Source organism: Podarcis pityusensis (genome assembly GCF_964106645.2).
Source record: "Podarcis pityusensis genome assembly, chromosome: 8".
Classification (NCBI taxonomy): domain Eukaryota; kingdom Metazoa; phylum Chordata; class Lepidosauria; order Squamata; family Lacertidae; genus Podarcis; species Podarcis pityusensis.
This window is the reverse complement of record NC_138033.1, coordinates 16,808,139-16,832,838: the sequence shown is the minus strand read 5'-3', so window position 1 is coordinate 16,832,838 and position 24,700 is coordinate 16,808,139. Positions and strand designations below refer to the sequence as shown.

General features: G+C 44.5%; 1 protein-coding gene and 1 pseudogene across 2 annotated transcripts; one reads left to right on the top strand and one right to left on the bottom strand.

Moving 5' to 3' along the window:
* Positions 1-4,450: 4,450 nt before the first annotated feature.
* Positions 4,451-5,401, top strand: LOC308483132 (G-protein coupled receptor 42-like; the record flags this gene model as incomplete). The annotated part of the gene is made up of 1 exon (XM_081016717.1): positions 4,451-5,401. The coding sequence occupies one exon, from the start codon at positions 4,451-4,453 to the stop codon at positions 5,399-5,401; it is 951 nt and encodes a 316-aa protein (XP_080872843.1).
* A 7,665-nt stretch (positions 5,402-13,066) lies between these two features.
* Positions 13,067-16,240, bottom strand: LOC308483614 (free fatty acid receptor 2 pseudogene; annotated as a pseudogene). The gene is made up of 2 exons (XR_013991456.1): positions 16,101-16,240; positions 13,067-14,717 (listed from the first exon to the last, which is right to left on the bottom strand). The product of XR_013991456.1 is annotated as a free fatty acid receptor 2 pseudogene (transcript).
* Between the last annotated feature and the right edge of the window lie 8,460 nt (positions 16,241-24,700).

The window sequence follows — 24,700 nt, the reverse complement described above, 5'->3', positions numbered from 1 at the left end:
CCTGAAGCGTCTGTAACCTGAGGTACCACTGTACTGGCATGTCATGCTAAATATCATTCGCTCCAGTAAACATGGTGTGACACAACAATGAACATCACTGGACGCTGTTGTTTTTGTTGTTAGAATTAGTATGCTGCCCATCATTCGAATATCTCAGGGCAGTTCACAACATAAAAATACAGTGGTACCTCGGGTTAAGTACTTAATTTATTCTGGAGGTGAGTTCTTAACCTGAAACTGTTTTTGACCTGAGGTACCACTTTAGCTAATGGGGCCTCCTGCTGCCACCGCATGATTTCTGTTCTCATCCTGAAGCAAAGTAATTCAACTGAGGTACTATTTCTGGGTTAGCGGAGTCTGTTACCTGAAGCGTATGTAACCTGAAGCGTATGTAACCCGAGGTACCACTGTACAGAATGAAAACACAGAATACATAATAAAACAAAAGCAAAACAAACCCCTCTTAGAGACCCATTTAAAAGGCCAAAGAATGTTAATAAGCCAAATGCCTAGTTGAAGACAAACTTTTTTGCCTGGCGCCTAAAGATATGTAAAGAAGGCACCAGGTCAGCCTCTCTGGGGAAAGCATTCCACAAACAGGAAACCACCACAAAAAGACCCGTTCTTGTGTTGCCACCCCACCCCCTGGACTTCTTGAGGAGGCACATGAAGTAGGGCCTCAGATTGTGATCACAGGGTAAAGGTTAGTTCATATGGGGAGAGGTGTTGCTGTCCTGAGCTTCAATACCTCACTCTCCTGTACCTTTTCTGCACATCCGTGCTTTTGTTCCCCCTTGATTCCCCCATGAAAATAGCAGGAAAGAACTGTAAGCTGGTATACAAACCCAAGTTTAGTTACTTTACTTCCAGGGGATTTTTTTTGGTTAAGGGAGCTGCAAACAGCTTGTTTCATTTGTTTTCAGGAAGTGGCTATTATGTTATGGGAAATCTCAAATACAATGCGGAAATTAACAGTTGGGGGAATAAACTGCTGCATCACTGCAGCCACAGCTTATGGTAAGGCCCATAGCTCAGTGGCAGAGCTGTTGCTTTGTGTGTTAAAGATTCCAAGTTCAAGCACAGGGATCTCCTGGTTTGGGTGGGAGACAAACACTGAAAAATGGAAACTGCTGGTTCCCCCCAGCCCTAAATCAGAAGAATACTGCCTGTACCTTTTGTCCCATATCTCAGGTTTTGGAAATGCTAGAAACTCACTTTAAAAAAAGGAAGAAAGCTGGGTATCTGGGGATTCTGGTCTGTTTCAAGGGGCTGCCTCTTGCCTAACCCCCACCCCACCCCTGCATAGATGCCCATGTTTGGGACAGACATCTGATTGAAATCTTGGAGATCTGCTCCCATTCAGGGCACACAATACTGAGTTAGCTCTGAGCTGGCATGGGGCAGCTTTTTAGGTTTCTATGAGAACCGTTTCCCACAGTGGCATCCTGACTGAATCATGTAGGCTGGTGATTATTCAAACTTGAAGGGGAAAAAAATAATAACAGGGAAATGTCACCTCCGGGGTGGGGACATTTCCCCGGCTTGTGCTTCTCTGATTGGCTCTCTTTGGAGAGTAAACTTTCCATCAGTCAGCAGAGCATGCTTCCTCACTGAGTCACTGAATCTGTTTTCTCACCCTGGTGGAAATAATGCCATGTGATATGTCACTAAAATAAACATTATTTGAAATGCTTTTTTTAAAAAAACAGATGCCCCATAAAGACTAAAACAGCGGAAGGATGAGTGGTATAGTTAACAATTGCAGAGAGTCGATAAACCAAAGAATAATGTATGAAATGGGGCAAAGAGAAGCTGAGGAATCAGACTGTATAGTCATTAGGAAATAACTTATTTTTTATTTTAATCAGTGATTGGTTACTCACTTAGAAAAAACACTTCAAAACTGGCACACAAGGGAAGAATAACAGCCATAAAACAGGGAACTTCAGGCCTAGGAGGAAATGCAGCCCCCAAGCCTCTTGGAAGCCAAATCTCACCTGAACCCCAAGCCACACCCCTTCTCCCCAGACATCATCCTTCCTTGTCTCCCTCCTTGACAGTTTTTACCAGGCTGTAATATGTCTTTGCACCCTGATAATGCCATTTGCTTGCTAAGATGCAGGATAGATAGGAATGTGTGAGTGCGTGTATAAACTAGTTTACTTCATAAAGGTCGATTTTACATTTAGTGTTCCGACCACTTTGGCCTTTGGGGAATCTTTGGCTCTCCAGATGTTGCTGGACTACAGCCCACCCATGATTGGTAAAGGGACTCCTGACCATTAGGTCCAGTCGTGGCCGACTCTGGGGTTGCTGCGCTCATCTCGCTTTATTGGCTGAGGGAGCTGGCATACAACTTCCGGGTCATGTGGCCAGCATGACTAAGCCACTTCTGGCGAACCAGAGCAGTGCACGGAAACGCCGTTTACCTTCCCGCCGGAGTGGTACCTATTTATCTACTTGCACTTGGACGTGCTTTCGAACTGCTAGGTTGGCAGGAGCAGGGACTGAACAATGGGAGCTCACCCCGTCCTGGGGATTTGAACCACCAACCTTCTGATCGGCAAGTCCTAGGCTCTGTGGTTTAACCCACAGCGCCACCCGCAGGTCTTACAATTAGGTAAATGCAACCTCAGATGAACAACAACACATGACATATGACTCCGTGTCATGATTATTTTAGCAGAAATAAAGCCAAAATGGAGAAATCATGTGTGGAAAAACTAAGTACACCCATACTGCTTCCATAGGAATTAAGTGGCTAAGTAGCAGGCAGGAACTGATAATCAAATTCCCTTGCTTAATTGATCATCAGCTAGTATGCCCACCTCTATAAAAGCTGAAGTTTTGGCTGTTTGCTGGTCTGGAGCATTCAGGTGTGCTTTAACACAATGCCAAGGAGGAAAGATGATGCAATGTTCTTAGAGAAGCAAGTGCTGCTGCCAATGAAACTGGGAAGGATTCTAAGGCCATCTCCAACCAATTTTAAGTCCATCATTCTACAGTGAGAAAGATTATGCAAAAGTGGAAAACATTCAAGACAATTGCCAATCTTCTCAGGAGTGGACGTCCCAAAAAATTTATTCCAAGGTGAATGCAATGCTCAGAGAAGTTGCAAAACAATGTCCTTTGGACAGATGAGGCCAAAGTGGAGATGTTTGGCCATAATGCATAGTGGCACGTTTAGCAAAAACCAAACACAGCATATCAGCACAAGGACCTCATTCCAACTATCAAGCACAGTGGTGGAAGGGTGATGATTTGGGCTTGTTTTGCAGCCACAGGACCTGAGAACCTGGCAGTCATTGAGTCAACCAAGAGCTCCCCTGTATACCAAAGTATTCTACAGTCAAATGTGAGGCCATCTGCACGATGGCTGAAGCTTGGCTAAAATTGGGTCATGCAACAGGACAAGGATCCCAGGCACACCAGTGAATCTAGAACAGAATGGCTGAAGAAGAACAGAACCAAAGTGTTGCAATGGCCCAGTCAAAATCCAGACCTCAACCCAATTGAAATGCTGTGTGGGACCTTAAGAGAGCTGTGCATAAACAAATGCCAGCAAGCCTCAATGAGCTGAAGCAACTTTGTAAAGAAGAGCGGGCCAAAATTCCTCTACAATGATGTGAAAGATGGATAAAGTCCTACAGAAAACAATTGCTTCATGTTATTGCTTCTAAAAGTAATTCTATTGACTCTGTTGAAGCTATTGTATCATAAGGTGCACTTAGCTTTTCACACATGGGTTTTCCATTTTGGCTTTATTTCTGTTAAATAAATCATGTGTAATATGTCATGTGTTATTCGTCTGAGGTTGTATTTACCTAATTTTAAGACATGCTAAGGAACAGATGATTGTTATTATGTCTTCATATGTAAAACTACAGAATTCAAAGAGGGTGCACTTTATTTTTCCCATGACTGCATATATTTGAGCTTTATCTCCAAAACCCCAGGGGCTAGTAGCTTGTTTTATGTCAAATGTTGAGATTTTCAGGGATGCAAAATTTTGTAGAAGGCAACAAAGCCCAGTTGATGCTCCCAACACTTTCCCTAAAGGTAACTCCAAATGTCCAAGGAGGTCTGTTCCTGCTTCCGAGTCACTTGTTCTCCCCACCCCCACCCCACCATTCAATCCAGGTGTATTTAAAAGCCCAATGGGCCATTAACAATTCCTGCTCTTGCCTAGCTTTCCGGGAGTTTATGGCTTTATTGCCTCGGCTCATGGTCACCTGCACCGAACAATCTCTCACAGTCCATTTCACCTTAAGCGTGGTTTGCTCACTGTGTCTCAACTCTCTCTCTCTGACACACACACACAGCTACTCAGCGCTCAGTTTGGGACCCCTCCGGTACGACTCGAGAAGTTGCTGGAGAATGGACAAGCAGGTAGGCAAACAGTGATTAAAGGAAATGCCTGTGGCTCAACCTGCCCTCTGATCCTGATGCTATGGAAGAGTGGGAGACATTGGTCTCTTTGGTTGTCTACGGGGTTACCATCCTCCTGGGGCTGCCCTCCAATCTTCTGGCCCTTTATGTCTTCTGTTGCCGGGCCAAGGCTCGCCTGACACCCAATCTCATCTACATGATGAACCTTTGCATGTCGGACTTGGTCTTTGTCCTCTTCCTACCGCTCAAGATGCTGGAGATAAGCAAGGTGAACTGGGTCAAGCCAGACTTTGTCTGTCCTCTTTACAACCTGATCCACTTTGGCACAATCTACACCAGTGCCTGCTTCCTGACTGTGGTCAGCGTGGGGCGCTTCCTAGGAGCTGCATATCCCATCCACTATCAGGCTTACAAAAAGCCGTGCTACTCATGCCTGGTCTCCTTGGGGATATGGGGTCTCGTCGGATTCCATGGGCTTCTCATCTTTGCCCTGGAGACCAACAGGGACATCCCGTCCAGGGTCTTTGAGAGCAATGGCTCCTCTTGCTACAGCAACTTCAGCAAAGAGCAGCTGGCCGTGTTGGCACCTGTGAGGCTGGAGCTGTCCGTGGTCCTGTTCTTCCTTCCTTTGGTCATCACCTCTTTCTGCTACGCCGGCAGCATCCGTGTCCTGGTTGGGTCGCATCTCCACATGCGAAAGAAACGCCGTGCGGTGCGGGTGGCCACAGCCACACTCTCCTTCTTTGTTCTCTGCTTTGGTCCTTACAATGTGTCCCACGTGGTGGGCTTCATCGTGATGGATAACGTCTGGTGGCGCAGTGTGGCTGTGCTGCCCAGTGTATGCAATGCTTTCCTGGACCCCTTCATCTTCTTCTTCCTCTCCTCCGCCATGGATGACGGGATCACTAAAGTATGGCGCTCCATGATGGAGAAGTGTAATTCCATCCGGCTGAAGATTGCTGTGGCCCATGGGAAAGGAGATATCAGCCAGGGAGTACTTGCCATTGCCTGAGTTGCGGGGGGTTCCTTCTGGAGCTCAAGCATCCGGGGCCTCCAAAACCTTAGGAGAAATGCAAGCTTCAGTCTGGGATGGGACAGTACATTAGCCAGGATGTTGCCAATTCAGAAAGGCATGAGGAGAGCAAATGTTCTCAGCAGCCATGAACAGGAGCACAGATAAGGTGCATGGAACATGGGTGTAGCTTGTTTGAATGTCATCATCCTGATTGATGGTCTGAGTCAAAGAATTTTACCTTCAGCATCCAGCTGTTCTAGGTAACGATAAACTAGTTTATTAGATTAACCTGCAATTCAGGTGGGACCAGCAAACGCAACAATGTTCTAATTTTTAAAGACACAACATGAAAATAGAGATGTGAGTCATGGAATGGGGGTCGATGAATGAAGGGAGGGGAATTTTGGATTGCATATGACTTAAGGGCTAATTAGGGTAAAATGTCACATTACACTGTGATTAATCTGATGTCTTTTTAAAAACTTTTTGAAATGGTTGGGCCATAGCTCATTGGCAGAGCATATGCTTTGCATGCAGAAGGTCCCAGGTTTAATCCCCAGCAACTCCAGATAGGGTTGGGAGAGACAATGAACATCATTAGACAATATTGCTATTTCCTGCTTTTCTGCATATGTGTTCTTTTGTTCCCGTCAGGGCCAGATTTAGGTTTGATTTAGGTTTAAGTTACTAAAGGTAATGTGTCCCTTTATATGTCCAGCTGTCGTTTGTCAACAACAAATTGTCACTGTTTTTTGTGTTGAATATATGCTATATGGTAATTTCTGGACCTAATCAGTTTCTAAAGCCATTTGCACATAACAAAATATGTATTTTATCAAAGTAATTGTTGAACTGAAATACAATTAAAAAGAAGTTTATTAATAGTGACATAATTATTAAGCTCTAACTTAAAATGATTGGGGGCCCATTACTTACATCATAGGAGCCTACACAACACAAAACACTATTGCGGTATGTAGGTTTTATTTTATTTGTTTCTTATCTTATATTTTGGAAATGTACATCCATCCTGTTCTTTCCCCTTGAAATTTTTTTTGGGCCCCCAAGAGAGTGGGGCCCTAAAGTATAGCTTGTTTAGCTTATAAATAAATAAATGCAGCACTGGTTCCCCTATAGTTCCCCGATGAAGACAGCGGGGGGGGGGGGAATTATGCTGGTATAGTAACCCAAATTTTGTCGCTTTACCCCTGTGATTTTTCCAGGTTAAGGAAATTATCTCCCCTCCTCCCCCCAGAATCAAAGAATACAGAAACGAGCATTTACATTGTGCAAAAACTCAAATATAATGTGGAAAATAACAGGGGAACGTCAGGAAAAATGAGACAAGTTGCCATGTGAATGCAACCCTAAACATCTTCGCTCCCAAATAGCTGGAAGATTGGTAGAGCTCCCCCCCTTGATATTTCCACTGCCCTTGGAAGTCCATTGGGCGGGAGGCTTGCAGAGGGCATTCTCTGGGCCAGTCCCTAAACTGCAGAATTTTGATTTTCCGCACAGAGGTGTGCCTGGCACCTTTGTTGTATATGATATAGTTTCATTACATGCTGATGTCACACCTCTTTACCCTGAACTTTAGCATCTAAAATATACCAATATCAGAACCCACCCTGTTCCCTTGATTGTAAATTGTTTTAACTGATTTTAGTATTATAAACTTAGGAGGCTGCTTTATATGGAGGCAGACCATTGGATATTTAGCTCAGTATTCTCCAACACTGACTGGCAGCAGCTCTCCAGAATTTCAGACAGGAGATTTCTCCCAGCCCTACCTGGGATTGAACTTGGGACCTTCTTCATGGCGAGCAGAACCTCAAGTGCTGAGCTACAGCCCTTCGCCATTTTTGTGTACGGCATTTTCATATTGTTGTAGCCTGCCCTGGGGTCCTAAGGTGAAGGGCGGGTAAGAACACCTGTCAATGAATATTGTAAAAAAAATGCTAGGAACACGTATTCTTCATCCAGAAAGTCTGCTTTGCATTGGGGGAAGAGTTGAAAGTCACAATTCCATACTTGCAGGTAGAAGTGGGATAGTCTTCACATTAAGCAACATCACGCAATTTTCCTGATTGTGTGGGTCAACTCTCAGAATAACTCCATCTGAAGATAATGGCCCATTGCTCTATGAAACTGTCCTCCATCTGCATCTCAATTCATGTACGTCGCTTAATTCTTACAGCTAAACTGATTTATTTGTAAAACAAATAACTAACACACACATGCACGACAGATTTAGGAAAGGATGCAACCAACGCTGTATTCTATCTGGGGAAATTTATATTTCTTTGACATGGTTGGAAATCGGGGATGTGGCATTGTAGGTTTACTTTTGTGCAAATTCTGCAATGTAAAGTGCACCTTTTGCCCCAGCGCTGTTAAACAAGGTGCATTTGCTGCCATAAATGTCAGCCTTGGCTTCCCCTGATTCTCCATTTTCTCACTGTTAACACCTACTTAGGGGAAATGTGTAGCAGCACGATGTCATCATTTTGTCTCCCTGTCACAATTCCAATGCATTAGTTGAAACCAGGTAGTGAGGAGAGAGAACTGAAAATGCACTCTGTAGTGATGCAACAGCTTAGGTTTCAGCTTAACTAGACATCACAGGAAGAGGAAGGGGAAGTAGCTGTGTGTGGCTGCTGATTCCAGCACATCAACCATGAGATCTACCGAGCTTGTGACCCAGTTCATATGGGGAAAAATTCTGCACTGGTTTTTCCCTGAGTGTGGTGGTGAATTCCCAGAATAAGAGTGACTGAAATACTGAGAGCCAGCATAGCATAGTGGTTAGAGCGCTGGGCTAGGACTGTGGAGACCAGAGTTCAAATTCCCACTCAGTTATGAAGCTCTCAGCCTAGCCTACGCCACAGGGCCGTCGTGAAGGTAAATCGAAGACAGGGAGAAACCATGTAGGCCCCTTTGCACTTCTTGGAGGAAAGGTGGGAGAGGTATGTCATAATAATACCATTAATTTATTAATCACGTTATAAACCGCAATCTCAAGACATAAAATAATAAAAACTGTTAAAAACACAAAACCAACAAATATTGTTAAAACAAAACTGAAACCCCCACTGGGAAAGCCCGGGGGAGCAAAAATATATTCAGGGTAGTGTTGTGTTGTGGTTAGAGAGGTTAGAGACCAGGGCTCAAATTCTCACTTGGGCATTAAGCTCACTGAGTGACCTTGGGCCAGTTACTGCCTTTTAGCAGAACCTCCCTCACAGGATTGTTGTGAGGGTTAAATAAGGAGGGGGGGGGAATCATGTACATTACCTTGAGGTCCTTGGAAAAAAATATGGGATATAAATGCAACAATCAATCAATCAATCAATCAATCAATCAATCAATCAAACAAACAAACAAACAAACACAACAGTATTTCAGCATTGTTGTTGTTGTCTTTAAAAAACTCCTTCTGCTGGTTGCTGATGTCTCGACTGGGGAATTCCTGCAACTGCTCAAGAGTTGAAACAATAGGTAAAAAGGTAAAGGACCCCTGGATGGTTAAGTCCAGTCAAAGGCAACTATGGGGTTGCAGTGCTCATCTCGCTTTCAGGCCAAGGGAGCCGATGTTTGTCCACACCTTTCTGGGCCATGTAGCCAGCATGACTAAACCACTTCTGGCGCAATGGAACACCATGACACCGTTTACCTTCCCACTGCAATGGTACCTATTTATCTACTTGCACTGGCGCGCTTTCGAACTGCTAGGTTGGCAGGGGCTGGGACAGAGCAACGGGAGCTCACCCTGTTGCAGGGATTCGAACTGCCAACCTTCTGATCGGGAAGCCCAAGAGGCTCAGTGGTGTAGACCGCAGCACTATCCGCGTCCCAGTTGAAACATGTAGTGCACATGTCCGAAGAGTAGATGTGTGCCCATTTCGATGTACCTTTCTTGCTAGGTCCATCAGAGGAGGAAGAATCAAGGAGGGCTGCGTGACAAATCTTACCTCTTCAGTAAGCACATGACGTAGAAATTAGCACGAAAACAGCATCTGATGTGGGGGGGGGGGGAGGAATAAAAACTCCACTCTTTTAAATACTGGTAGTCATCTGTAGCACAGCAACACAGCAACACTCTCTCGCCTATAAGCTATTTTGTGTGTTTTTTACAAACATTTTACTGTCTAGTGACCTAGAGTCAATCTTTGCTCACCACAGGCAACATGGTAAATGGTAATTTGCAAATTTGCTTTTGCATGTTTGTCTGGCAAGTCCTAATTCAATGTCAGAATGGGGGTGGATGTAGTTCGCGACTCTGTGCATACACCTTTATTTTAAATGAATATCACACACACAGTGAACAAACATAGATGTAAATCTGAAGTCAATGGTTTGGGAAATATGAATTGCGTAGGTTTATAATAAAACTAGAACGATGCGAATTTCTTCTCTTACCTCTAGCCCTTGCAGCTGGTTAACTTCTCTTCCCCATTCTCAAGGTCAGCTCCTGTACCTCTTCTCATTGCCTTGGAATAGCTGGATTTTGTAACTATCTTCAAATAAGTAAATGATGGGAGGGTGCCTATATCATGCCCAGGTCTAATACTAGCCATACTTCAAGGTCTTTGAATTAATTTACAAAACTTTGACCAACTGAAGTGCAGGGTACCAAAGGACTGCCTGGACCCTTATATCCCAGTGTGATCCAATGATCCAAGTACAAGAATCTGACTAAACATCAGGAAGAACTTTATGACAGTAAGAGCTGTTTGATGGTGGAACGATCTCCCTCAGGAGCTGGTGAACTCTCCTTCATTTGAGGTTTTTAAGCAGAGGTTAGATGGCCACCTTTCATCAATGCATTGCAGGAGTTTGGACTACATAACTCCCAGGACCCCTTCCAGCTCTACGATTCTTTGATTCTATGATCACTAAGATCATCTGCAGGAGTTTGGGTCATTCCCTGAGTTGGTGAGGATAATTTGACATTGAAACAAAACAAAACCTTTAGCGCCATCAACTCCAGTTCTGTGGAATGCTTTCCACCATTTAATGAAAACTTTTCTATGCAGACAAAAACTTATGCGGACAATTAAGAAAACATATTCTGTGAAGGTTAGCTGACAATTTGAATGTTTAGGTGGTTTTCACCACACACACAAATACACACGTTGTAAACCACCTTGCTATCTTATAAAATGAAATTGCAGTACACAATAATTTTTATAAATAAAATGAACGCAACATTCTTATTCCTTTATTTTATTTCATATGCTTCTATGTGACTTAACACCAAAACAGTCTCCTATTGGTTTACAGAAAGGTAAAAAATATAACAGAAGCTAAAAAAATAATAATACAAAATTCAATACTGGGTCAAATAATAAAATCCCTTCTATACAAAAATATCACAACATAGCAGCACATATAGAAAACATCTTAAGAGTGAAAGGCAGCATACCTGACTACCCCACTCCATGCGATTCTCACAACAACCCTGTGTATTGGTTATCCTGAGAGATAGCAACTGGTGCAAAGTCACTCAGTGAGTAGGATTTGAACCTTCTCCCCTGATCTCTTGCTTGGCACTGTAATCACTGCACCACATATGCCAGCCCAATTCTGACTTAGGCCCAGGAACAATAGAGTGGAAAGGATGTGCAATTTGATCAAGCAACCCCTTGTTCTGGGAAGATTTCCAGGGTTTGCCTGAAAGAAAACAGGCAAACCTTTCTGAAATGTGAAGTGCCCACTGCAGTCTTGCACTGGGCAGTCACACGAGAAGGCAGGTACAGTGGTACCTCGGGTTAAGTACTTAATTCGTTCTGGAGGTCGGTACTTAACCTGAAACTGTTCTTAACCTGAAGCACCACTTTAGCTAGCTAATGGGGCCTCCTGCTGCTGCCACGCTGCCGGACCATGATTTCTGTTCTCATCCTGAAGCAAAGTTCTTAACCTGAAGCACTATTTCTGGGTTAGCGGAGTCTGTAACCTGAAGTGTATGTAACCTGAAGTATGTAACCTGAAGTGTATGTAACCCGAGGTACCACTGTACAATCACTGGCTGCCCTCCTAAATTGGTCAAATTGGCTGTTGTCCTTTTAACAGTGCTAGATTGGTCTGCAGAAAGCTTTCCAGCACATGGAGGTGTGTATTAGCACCTGCTAAAGCTTCTATTTTAAAAAAGCCAGGAGCAGAGGTAGCTTTTTGTGTTTTGGGATGTTCTCTGGCACACACTCTGTTTATATGGGGCAGTGATGAGGCCCTATGGGATAGCTCAGGTAGTAGAGCATGAGACTCTTAATCTTAGGGTGGTGGGTTCAAGCCCCACGTTGATCAAAAGGATCTTGCATTGCCGGGGTTGGACTAGATGACCCTCACAGTCCCTTCCAACTCTACAATTCTATGATTCTAAGGAGGTTTGGTGGGTGCCCATGTGAATTAATCTTCCATCTGCCATCGTGTCCCAAGGGATTGAATTTTCTGGAAATATTGATGTTGAATTCAGCCACACCCCCAATTCCTGTCTTGCTCCTTGCTCCTTCTGAGAAACAAGGGTGTTTTTGTTTACCACGTCCACTAAAAATACAATCAATTCTTTCTGAGAATTTTTTTTTAAATCACTTTCATTAAAAAACAATCCCCACATGCACATTCACTACAGGTTTCCTCAAGCAACCAGCACATAAACAAATGCATACAACACTGCATAGAACTATATGCATAATGAATGTTAATATTTGGAAAAACCCCGCTGCAGAAATATAATGCCACTTGTGGCTTGACATTTCATACATGTATTTTTTAAATTTTATCCATATAACCTATATGGTACATATTAAAGGGACAAGAATGGTACACCATTAAAACAACCATACAAAAATATAAAACATGAAATCATCAAAAAGCAACATTATTAACATGGTAGCAGTAACTAATACTGGTGGGAAAGCAGGAGAAGAAAAGAAAAAAGTTCAAAGGGCATGGGGAGGAGACAAAGGGCCAAATAAGTTCCGTGATTCTTCCAAATAAGATCATACTTGGCTGGAACAAGGTGGTCCATCACATTCATTTAAATAAAAAAAGGTTACCATTTGGTCACAAAATCTCTCGGTGCAGCAGAGCCCTTGGTGATTTTGAGTTCATGATTAAGCTTCTCCAAGTAAACAATGTACAGACCCCTTTTATGCCACACCTCCTGTGTAAAAGCCAAGGCATCCTTCCAGCTCTGAATTATAGCCAGATGGGCTGCAAGCAGGAGGAATGTAATGAAAGGTGAGAACAATTGGGGTGCTATTTATTGTCTAACTTTGGGTTGCCAGCTATCAGCTTACCAATTATGGATGCAATTGTGGATGGTCCCAGCACATATGCCTATAAGTGCCCTTATCTGGGCAGCCCCACCAACAGGTAAAGTAAAGGTAAAGGGATCCCTGACCATTAGGTTCAGTCGTGGCCGACTCTGGGGTTGCAGCGCTCATCTCGCTTTATTGGCCGAGGGAGCCGGCGTACAGCTTTTGGGTCATGTGGCCAGCATGACTAAGCCGCTTCTGGCGAACCAGAGCAGTGCACGGAAACGCCATTTACCTTCCCGCTGGAGCGATAAACAGACAGGAGCTCACCTCGTCGCGGGGATTCAAACCACCGACCTTCTGATCAGCAAGTCCTAGGCTCTGAGGTTTAACCCACAACCCACTTGCATCCCTTCCACCAGGAGGTATTAGACCGTAAACCCAAGGTGGGGGCAAATGTGGCCAGTGGGTGGAGAGAGTTCTCCCATGTACTGGCAGAGACTGATGTCTGTACCCCTGCATACTATTTGCATATAACCAGGCTTTTTTAAAAAAGAAAACTGACACCACATAAGCAGCTCAGACATGTGAGTTCTCAGTGCAAGAGGCAGTCTGACACAGGAAAAGTTCAATCAGGTCAGAACTACCAAGTCCATCTATAAATCCATTTTAAATGGATTTTCCTCCATCCCTACTCTGGAGGTAGAACACCTGGAAATCACTGGAAGATGCAGTCTCATCCTTGATGTTTGCAAACGACGACAGCTGAGATATTCCTGCCAGCCAAAAACAACCAAGTTTCCCCATTTTCAAGGTGATGTTAATTTCCAGTTCAAAATGCAGGTTGAAATGGTAAGTTCATGGCTTCAGATGGAAAACTTGTGTTGGGAAACTAGAACAACTGGCAGATTATAGATGGGGATGCTGTTTGGATTTTAATGTTCTCTGCTTCCTGTGAGCTTAAGCACCAGGTTTGCTTCCTTGTGTGGCATGCTTGTTCCAGACTGCTCAGTCATCTGATGACCCAGATCTTTGCTGAGTCGTAAAAGGAGTAGGGGTGGGAGCCCCTGCCAGTCCACTGGGGAGATCTGAAGCAGTTACATGTCCAGCTCCTGCTTTGTTGTCTTCAGGAGTCTTGCAGCAACACAAACAGCAGGGCGACACAACAGCCTGGATCTTGCTACACATGCCAAACCAGCAGTTGCCGAAGGTTCGTCGGATGGTGTGGGAGGAGAAGAAGAAGATGATAGGGTCCAAGGTGGTGTTCAGGGAGGTGAGGAAGAAAGTCTCCACTCTCCAGGAAGGACTCTCCTTATTAATGAAGCCCACAATGTGGGAGATGTTGTATGGTGCAAAAGCAATGGCGAAATTGAGCAACGTGGCCACCGCCAGGCACACCGCCCGTTTCTTTTTGTGGGGAGGGATGTTGGGCATGGTGCTCAAGATGCAGATCACGTTGACGTAGCAGAAAAGGGTGATGGTGAGAGGCAGGCAGAAGAGGAGGAGGCAGAGCTCCAGCCGGAAAGGGAGAAGGATGCGGAGCTGCTCTGGGGAGAAGCTGTAGTAACACGTGGTGATGTTAAGGTCTGACGGGGTCCTGTTGTGGTATTCGACAGCATAGACAATGCTGGCACAGTGGGAGCAGGCCAGGAACCAGAAGAAGATGCTGGCTGCTCTTGCAGAGGTTGGCTTGCGGTTCAGCTTGTGCTTGACCGGATAGGCAACACAGAGATAGCGTTCCACACTGACTGCCATGAGGAAAAGGGTGCTGAGGTAGATGCTGCTGTAGAAGAAGAAGTTGGTGAGTGGGCAAAGGAAGCCAGGAAGAGGCCAAGTCATGTCACTGGCAACCTCCACCATTTTAAAGGGTAGGAAGCACAGCAGGAAAAGGTCAGAGATGGTCAAGTTGCACAAGAAGATGTCGATGGGCACTGGCTTCTGCCTCACTTTCTTCAGGAATGCGTAGGCAGCCAGGATATTGGAAGGCAAGCCTGTCAGGAAGGAGAAGGTATAGATTGCAAGGACAAGAGCCTTCTTCATGGGTGTCATCTCAGCTTCTGCAAAAGAAGGGTGAGATTATGAGATAAGAACATTAAGTGAGGAAAGCTGTCTCTAATGCTTAAAGTATCATTCAGAGATGCCTGTCCTCTCTCTTGGAACGCACTCAGTCTCCTGAATAGTATGAACTATAATGGTTCCCCAGTGGATAGATCAGGGATGGTCAATGTGGTACCCTCTGGATGTCATAAGATCACAACCCCCATCATCCATTATCACTGGCCAAGGGGCTGGGTCTGTTGGGAGTTGGAGTGCAAAGCATCAGGCGAGCACAACGGAGGAATGAAATGGACAAATCCTTCCATGGCCGTCAAGAAATAGGCATGAGCTAAGCAGGCGTGAGCTCTGCGTGTCTTAAAGTAAGCTGGAAATACCACTTCTTTTTTTGTGGGCTGGTAGTTAAACTGCTGTTTTGTCAGCCCCTTCAGTGAAATCTTTCAACGGCAGCTTGATGTGTGATGCAATGTTGAAGTTTTAGCAGCTCAAGCTGTTGCCAAAGCACAAGAACAGTCTGGAGTTTACTTTTTTATTTGTAATAAAAAAAAGATGCGTATCAGTTCCCAACTCTAACTGTACATTGCATTGCATTGCACTGCATTGCTGTGTTGTGTTGGCTGTCGCTTCATGTTGGGTTGGATCTTAATTCATTCATAAATTCAGTGGCCCCGATTTGCATTGCACCAAGGAGGTGGCCCAGCTGCATGTTGTGAATGGAGAGCAGATGTCTCAACAAGGTAAAATATACTGGTTCATGAAAGATGCTCAGCTGGTCTCCCAGCTTAAACAGATGTGCTTCATAAACCCAAACCCCATTATTCCTTCTCAGCGCAAGGTCTGCCTTTGAGTTTTCCCAGTTTGGGGTTTCCACCTGCCTGAGGCCACGTTCACACCATGTATTTAAAGCAGTAGGATACCACATTAAACAGGCAAGGCTTCCCCACATTCTTGTAGAAATTCATAGCCTTATCTACTGTGCATTTGTCTCATTCACTTTTAAAGCTACCCAAATTGGTGGCCATCACCACATTTTGCGGTAGGAAATTTCTTGGCTTGACTACGTGCAGCATGAAGAAATACTTTTTGTTATCTGCCCTAAATCTTTTCAGGCTCCAGCATTTATGAGTTCTAGTATTATGAGAGAGGAGAACAGTTCCTCTCTAGCGTTTTCTCCATACTGCACAAAATTTCCTACACCTTGATCATTCCCCGTTTACATCTAAAAACAAACAAACAAACTTAAAAGCCCCCAAACATTGTAATTTTCCTCATATGGGAGTTGCTGTAACTTCTGGATTCATGTCTACCAATAATCATAATTCTAACTATTTCACTATATTAAGCGTTTCAAAAAAAAATATTCTAGCCACATTTTCTAAACTTACTTGTGTTCTAGGGGATCAATCACTCTGCTCTGTCTCCACGGAGGACTAGAACCACAACCTTCCAGAGATGACTCAAAGACCAGCCTGAATTCTTTCTTTCAAAAAGATGCCAGTGGGCATATTCACATGTGCCTTGAGAAAGTTGGAGCATCTGTCCAACAGACAAAAGTGCAAGTCCTTATGAGACAATCTGGAGGAAGTGAGGTCATTTGCAGAAAAAGGAACCCATCATAAATAGCAACAAATAAACTGGAAACCCTGTGACAGAGGGGGAGGAAACTGATTTCAACGTCACTATGAAAGTCAACCATTGTGCAAACCTTTAATGAAACCCTCTCCAATCTTCTTTTTAACTAAGTTTTTCCATTTCCCTCCCCACTCCCCAACATGGCAGAATTAGATGAGCTCCTGTGTTTCTGGAGCAGTCTAGCTGAAAATCCCACAAGACCCATAATCGTCCATAATGAAATGTAGCCTTCCAGTCCTTGCATCTAGCTTCTTTCTCTTCCCCACCTATGCTATTTGATTCCTTCATCACAATGTTTTTGACAAGATGATCCTCAGGATCACTTCCAACTCTACAATTCTATTATTCACTCTCAAAGCCAGCTTCTGCATCTCCCATCCCTGCTTGCGAGAAATGCCTTGGCAAGAGGTGTGTTTTGGAACCAGGTTCAATTAAGGAAATGAAGGAGGATGTTCTGAGCAAATTACAGGGAAATTGCTAGGAAAGGACACACTTTGTGGCTTTAAGTTGCTGCTACTAGGACTTTTTTCTGCCTAACCACAGATAGATCAGAAAAGTAGCATCCTTCTTCTTCCACACTTTCAAAGCCATGTCAACAGTCCAATTTGTCCTGTAATGAGAGCCAACACCCCTTCATAGAGGCATGCTTTTGCTACATTACGCATCCTTTCTAACAAATTAACTTCTGTGACTGCCCCAATCAGAAATGGCTGAGAAGTTGCAGATGGGAAAAAGTTGTATGTACCCCTTTCACAAAATTTCCCCTTTGGAAACGATTAAAAATATATTTTTTAAGAGATGGAGGTGGAAGGACTGCTCAGTTTTGGTGCTCTTGGTTTAAAATTGAAAAATGAGTGTTCCATATTTCCGCAGCAATTTGTGGTTTAGGAAAAAAAATCATGAAAATACATCAGCATGTTTGCATGTTGTTTTCTATAATATATTCATTTTTGTGCACTTTCCCCTAATATGTGTGTGTGTGTGTGTGTGTGTGTGTGTAGACAGAGTGGATATTTGCTAGTCATCTTCAAATATGTAACGTGCTGTTACAGGGAAGATGGAGCAAACTTGTTTTCTCCTGTTCTAGAGCTTGGACTACCATATTTTTCGCTCCATAAGACGCACCAGACCATAACGTGCACCTAATTTTGGGAGGAGGAAAACAAGAAAAAAAATATTCTGAATCCCATAAGCCAGAACAGCAAACGGGATTGCTGTGCAGTGATCCGTCTTGCTGTCCTACCTCATGGGAAAGCCGTGCGCAGCCTCTCCTGGGCAGCGGGATGAAGGCTCCCTCTGCCCAAAGTGGCTGCGCACAGCTAAGGCAGAAGTCAGGAGATGCCCCTTTAGCGAAGCGGGAGGACGAACAGAAGGAGCCCCCATGTTCCTCCTCTGGCTTTGCAGGACAGGCGTGTCGCTGAAGGGGCGCTGCGCTGTTCTCCCTCTCTGCGCAGCGCCATTCACTCCATAAGACGCACTCACATTTCCCCTTACTTTTTTTGTTTATGGAGCAAAAAATATGGTAGATGTTCCTCTGGGTCCCTTTCAACTCTACAATTCTACGATTCTATTATTCTATGTATAGAGCATCCTTCTCCCCAGGTTCTGTCTTTCAGGTTGTGCCACCACAAAACCACTTCCTGAAGCTCGATCTGTCTGCTGGCTGGAGACAGAAAATCACCTAAGTTCCATGGCAGACATCTCAGGAAGCTGAAACTTACAGCTCTTTCTAACACAGAGAAAACAAACAGAGAAGGAACTTGCAGTGCTGGGGAAATTCAAAACTCCTTTTAAAGCTATGAAGGGATCCTCATTAACTGCTCTTAAAGGTTCAGGGTCTTACACACAAGAGATACCTCAGTGTGGCTAAGACGAGGCCTGCTAACTGTCCATTATGGTGGCTGCTCTCTGCTTCAGCTGTCTTACTCAACATGTACAGAGTCATTAAACAATACATACCAGTGGGTTACACAATGCTACTGTATAACAAATGATGCATAGGATAATAACAAACAGATGGCGTGCTGATTTGATCACTTAGATCTGTGCAATGTTCACTTGCTGCAAGTGCAGCAAGCTGGCTGTTCGGCATTAGCATGGAGCTACTCGTTTACAATAATAATAATATATTATTTAGACCCTGCCCATCTGACTGAGTTTCCCCAGCCACTCTGGGTGGTTCCCAATTGAGTGTTAAAAATGATACAGCATTAAATATTAAAAACTTCCCTAAACAGGGCTGCCTTCAGATGTCTTTTAAAGATAAGATAGCTGCTTATTTCCTTTACATCTGAAGGGAGGGCGTTCCACAGGGTGGGGGCCACTACCAAGAAGGCCCTCTGTCTGGTTCCCTGTAAGCTCACTTCTCACAATGAGGGAACCACCAGAAGGCCCTCAGTGCTGGATCTCAGTGGGGTGGGGTGAACAATGGGGGTGGAGACGCTCCTTCAGGTACACAGGACTGAGGCCTTTTAGGGCTTTAAAGGTCAACACCAACACTTTGAATTGTGCTCGGAAACATACTGGGAGCCAATGCAGATCTCTCAGGACCGGTGTCATGTAGCCCTGGCGGCCACTCCCAGTCACCAGTCTAGCTGCCATATTTGGATTAACTGCAGTTTTCCTGGTCATCTTCAAAGGTAGCCCCATGTAGAGCGCATTGCAGTAGTCCAAGCGGGAGATAACTAGAGCATGTACCACTCTGGCGAGACAGTCCACGGGCAGGTAGGGTCTCAGCCTGCGTACCAGGTGGAGCTGGTAGAAAGCTGCCCTGGATGCCCTTTAATGTAGCTTTGGAACTCCCCGACTATTGACATTACAGAAACCCCCTCACTGTATCGTTTTAGATACCCACTGAGCACTTTTCTGTTTTTGCAAGCCGACCCAGCCACATGATTTAGTTACCTGTTGGGTGAGCTATATTTAAGGGGACAATGTGTAGTCATTTTGTTTTGACATCCTTCTGGACCGTCTTGAGGGGCTGGGAGCTGGGGGCACTGTCATACAGTGGTTCCGCTCCTTCCTCCTGGGCCGTGTTCAGAAAGTGGTGGGGGGGGATGAGTGTTCAGACCCCTGGGCTCTCACTTGTGGGGTGCCTCAGGGTTCTGTTCTCTCCCCCATGCTTTTCAACATCTACATGCAGCCGCTGGGAGAGATCATCAGGGGGTTTGGGCTGGGTGTTCATCAGTATGCGGATGATACCCAGCTCTACCTCTCTTTTAAATCAGAACCAGTGAAGGCGGTGAAGGTCCTGTGTGAGTGTCTGGAGGCGGTTGGAGGATGAGGTTGAATCCTGACAAGACAGAAGTACTGTTTTTGGGGGACAGGAGGCGGGCAGGTGTGGAGGATTCCTTGGTCCTGAATGGGGTAACTGTGCCCCTGAAGGACCAGGTGCGCAGCCTGGGAGTCATTTTGGACTCACAGCTGTCCATGGAGGCACAGGTCAAATCTGTGTCCAGGGCAGCTGTTTACCAGCTCCATCTGGTACGTAGGCTGAGACCCTATCTGCCTGCGGGCTGTCTCGCCAGAGTGGTGCATGCTCTGGTTATCTCCCGCTTGGACTACTGCAATGCGCTCTACGTGGGGCTACCTTTGAAGGTGACCCGGAAACTACAACTAATCCAGAATGCGGTAGCTAGACTGGTGACTGGGAGCGGCCGCCGAGACCATATAACACCGGTCTTGAAAGACCTACATTGGCTCCCAGTACGTTTCTGAGCACAATTCAAAGTGATGGTGCTGACCTTTAAAGCCCTAAACGGCCTCGGTCCAGTATATCTGAAGGAGCGTCTCCACCCCCATCGTTCTACCTGGACACTGAGGTCCAGCACCGAGGGCCTTCTGGCGGTTCCCTCACTGCGAGAAGCCAAGTTACAGGGAACCAGGCAGAGGGCCTTCTCGGTAGTGGCGCCCTCCCTGTGGAACGCCCTCCCACCAGATGTCAAAGAGATAAATAACTACCAGACTTTTAGAAGACATCTGAAGGCAGCCCTGTTTAGGGAAGCTTTTAATGTTTGATGTATTACAGTATTTTAATATTTTTTTGGAAGCCGCCCAGAGTGGCTGGGGAGGCCCAAGCCAGATGGGCGGGGTATAAATAATAATTTATTATTATTATTATTATTATTATTATTATTATTATTATTGCCTGAATCTAACACAGGTACACACAGGTACTTACACAGGTACTTACACACAGTAAGAATCTGTAGCCAAGTCATACAGTGAAGCCTATCCAGCCTCCAAATAAGAAGCAGCCTTTGAAGAATGATGCAGACAGAAAGTGAGAGACCTTTTGCTGCGGTTATCCAACAAATAAAAAAGTTAAAACCAGAAAACAAGTTAAAAAGAATGAAAAACAGTGTTGTATATACAATAATGAAAAACAATTCCATATATAAAAACAATATGACCATTAAAAATTAATTCCATATCAAAGCAGTTGAAAATAGTTCCCACATACGTACACGCAGACAGAGGAAGGTTTGCTGAAAGAGGAAGGTCACTATTTCATGTCACTATTTGTATCAGAGACTTTTTCTCATAGTTCCCGTGACACTTATTCCATAGTTGCACAACAAGTGATGTTGCACAACCATAAGAACAGGCACAAGGAAAAGAGTATTGTTCTCTGTTTTCTGGAGGAAGCCCTATAAATATGTATGCATGTCTGTCTTTAATTACTTTCAGTTTCAGTTGTACAGTGGATGCTCGGGTTGCAAACATGATCCGTGCAGGATGCACGTTCACAACCCGCAGCGTTCGCAACCTGCGTCTGCGCACCTGCGCAGGTGCGGGTTGCGATTCGGCACTTCCACACATGCGCAAAGCACGATTTAGCGCTTCTGCGCATGCATGACCACTGAAACCCGGAAGTAACCCGTTCTGGTACTTCCGGGTTTTGGCGGTCCGTAACCCAAAAAAACGCAACCTGACGCAGCTGTAACCCGAGGTATGACTGTATTTAGAGGAAGCTGGACTCCCTGGTGCTTTTATGACAGACTTTAGATTTCTGTATTGTATTTTCCTAGGGATCCTCCTCTTTTGCTGTGTGGGTGATCTAGCCTGCCTACCTGCTAGACCTACTTGGATCAGCTGACGAACCTCAAGCCTGGGAGCCAAAAGCAGCCCTCCAGATCTTCCTGTCTGGTCCCTAAGATTCTTCCCCAGGACACCCCCCTTCCTCAACCATGACCCTTCTCCTAAGGACACACCACTCACAAACTTTGTTTCACATCCTCATTGAGTGTTTTTGCCTGTCTGGACTGCTTCCTTCAATTGTGATAATCACTCTTGCTGCCTGGAGGAAGCTTAGAGTGTGATTCTGGGTAGAAATTATCTGGCTGTAAAATCAAAAACATAGATAGTGAAAATGCAGAAATTTGAAATGAAAGATAGAAACTCACAAGGAAGGTTTGAAGGAAGTCAGGGCCCTAAGAAGCCAAAAGGTATAATATAAGATAAGAGGAGATATTGTAATGGGAAGCATTAATGTAAAACTATTAAAAATGATATGAAAAAAAGAAAAAGAAATTATCTGGCTGTATAAGGGCAAGAATTACATTCATTTTTCCACCCCCCTTTGCCTTTGGACCTGCCCACCACTGTCATGTGGCCCTCAGAAGGTGAAGTGGCCCTTGGGATGAAAAAGATTCCCCACTCCTGAGGCAGTGCAAGTCCTAGAACTTAGCACCAAAAACATTTTCTCTGTTTTCCTTGACTGCATTCTGTTTTGTACATTTCTGTTAGTGAATCTTAGCGAATTTTGTGAGTTCTGATCCAAGAGTGTTCTGGGTCATTTGTTCTTGCCTCTTGTTTGGACCTCTCAGCCAAGCTAGTGCAAAATGGTTTGCTAATCCCCTGCAGGACTTAAGCAAGCCAATATTATAAGCTGGCAGAGTTGTAACTTAGCATTCCAGCTGGTTCTCTCTCTCTCTCTCTCTCTCTCTCTCTCTCTCTCTCTCTCTCTCTTGCTGGAAGAACCCTACTAGCCTTGTAGCTCAGTAGGCTGGGACAGCTATTGATTTTGGTGCGTATTTTAGGGTGGCCTTAGCTATATACTTGGGCAACTGGACATCCTTCCAATGGAACTTGCTTAGTGCAGAGGGGAGTGAGAGACAGGTGGGGCTCATCAACCTGGGAAGGTAGCCTATCCAGGAGAAGGAAAACTCTAACCCTAAACTTCTGCTGCCTTGCGGGATAACTTCAGGAGAAGAAAAGGCTTAAGCCTGCACGTATCCAGAGTATAGTCCTTAAGATGGTTGGATGGTGGCTTGTATGTCTCCTTCCAACAACTTCTGCAGCCACGTTAGTGCCAAATATATTGCTTTGCATTCCTTTGGACACATCAGTGAGGTCAAGAGGAGGGTCTTGTCGTCTGGGCAGCCCGGGACATCCATCCACACTGCCTAGGTTTGCAGCTTGGGGAGGCCACTTTGGTGCTGCTATCCCAGTGGTTTGACTTCGCCCCCCAGAGGTGCCCTCCAGTGCCTCTTGAGACAGACAGATGTCAGCAACAAATATATAGCCTGGCCCGTTCTTGTGGTTTAACAGCAGCTCGAGCTGCAAAAACTTTAATATTGCTTCATGCATCAAGTTGCGGTTAAAAGATCTGAATGCCAGGGCTGGCAGAACAGCTACCGACCTTAACCCCAACCACCAGACCACAAGAAAGAAGTGGTATTTCCAGCTTGCCAAGAAAGAGCTCACATCTGCAAAACTCATGCCTGTTCCTTGTTAGAAATAGGATATGTCAGTTTAAGTTCTCTCAGTTTCTCACTTTTCCCAACCTTAATTCAGTTCTTCATGTGTTGCAACAATATGCATTTATTTTCTTAAAAATTTCCCCAAATTCACCAGCATTTTAGTGAAAATATCCCCAGATAAATCTCACTTTCTATGCAGCTTTGACTATGCAGTACATTTGACTAATGTACAAATTTTTGTAAGCTGTTTCCCCTAATAAATACATTTTTGTAAACATGATTTGGTTGGCGAACAGCACTGCAAAATTCAGAGAAGTCTGAATTTTGAAGGATGGCTGTGTGAATTTTGAAGGATGGTCTTGTGAATTTAATAGAGTCAGCTTTAAATCAGAGCTGAACTGAATTTTCTCCCACCCCTGTTATTTGATCCCCCCTTTCTGGAGCAAGCACAAGGATTGCAAAACAAACATTAAGCTGGAAGTGCAACAGGGGTGAGCCTGCTCTGTTCCTGCATGGAAGATGCATTGAATGCATCCCTCTGAGATTTGTCTGTGAGCATGGAGGGAGGGAGACTCCTCCCAACTGCTTTGCAGCTAATTGCAGAGCATTCTGTGCTGCCCTATTTAATGGTGGCACTGCCCCCACCTTTGGCTTATTTTGTGAGCCTACCCACTTGCCATTGTATAGTATGGAGGAGTGGGGGTGGGAGGGATTTGGTTCAGTTGGTGTTTAAATGTGAACTTACTAGATGATTTGCACTTCCTGGCACAATACACAAAGCAGAATTCTTTGAAATCCTGCAAAATTGGCACTTCACTGAATTTTGCAATGTAGTTTTCCAGCCAAGTACATTTACAAAAAATGCATATTCTACAGTAAAGTGTTCATAAAAATGTATAGTGAAAATAACATATAAACTTGAATTATATTTCAGGAAATTGCATGCAAAGGTGTACATTTTAGGATAGATTTGCTGGTGAGGTTTTTTTTTTTTAGTGAGGTTTTAAAATAAATAAATCACAAACTGATACAGAAATTATAAACTGATACGGAAATCTGAATTTAGGACTAGGAAAAGGAGAATCGAAAATTGACAGAATGTCTATCCCTAGTAGTATGCTGCTCCACATTTCAGGGCCGTGTCACCTACCTGAGGAAGAGAAGGGATTCTGCCTTCTACCTCTTCATTAAGTTTAGGCCCACAAATAGAGATGCTGGGGTTCTGTATTAAGAAGATTAGAAGAGGCTGCTGGATCAGATCAACAGCCCATCTAGTCCAGCATCCGGTTCTCACAGTGGACAACCAGATGTCTCTGGGAACTCCAAAAGTAGGATCTGAGTACCAGAGCATTCTCCTCACTTCTGATTCTCAGCAACTGGCCTTTGAAACATGCTGCCTCCAACATGTCTTCTCAGATTACAGGTAGGTAGCCATGTTGGTCTGCCATAGTCGAAACAAAATAAAAAAAATCCTTCCAGTAGCACCTTAGAAACCAACTAAGTTTGTTATTGGTATGAGCTTTTGTGTGCATGCACACTTCTCCAGATTTGTGTGCTTGCACATGAAAGCTCATACCAATAACAAACTTAGTTGGTCTCTAAGGTGCTACTGGAAGGGATTTTTTAAATTTTGTTTTGTCTTCTCAGAG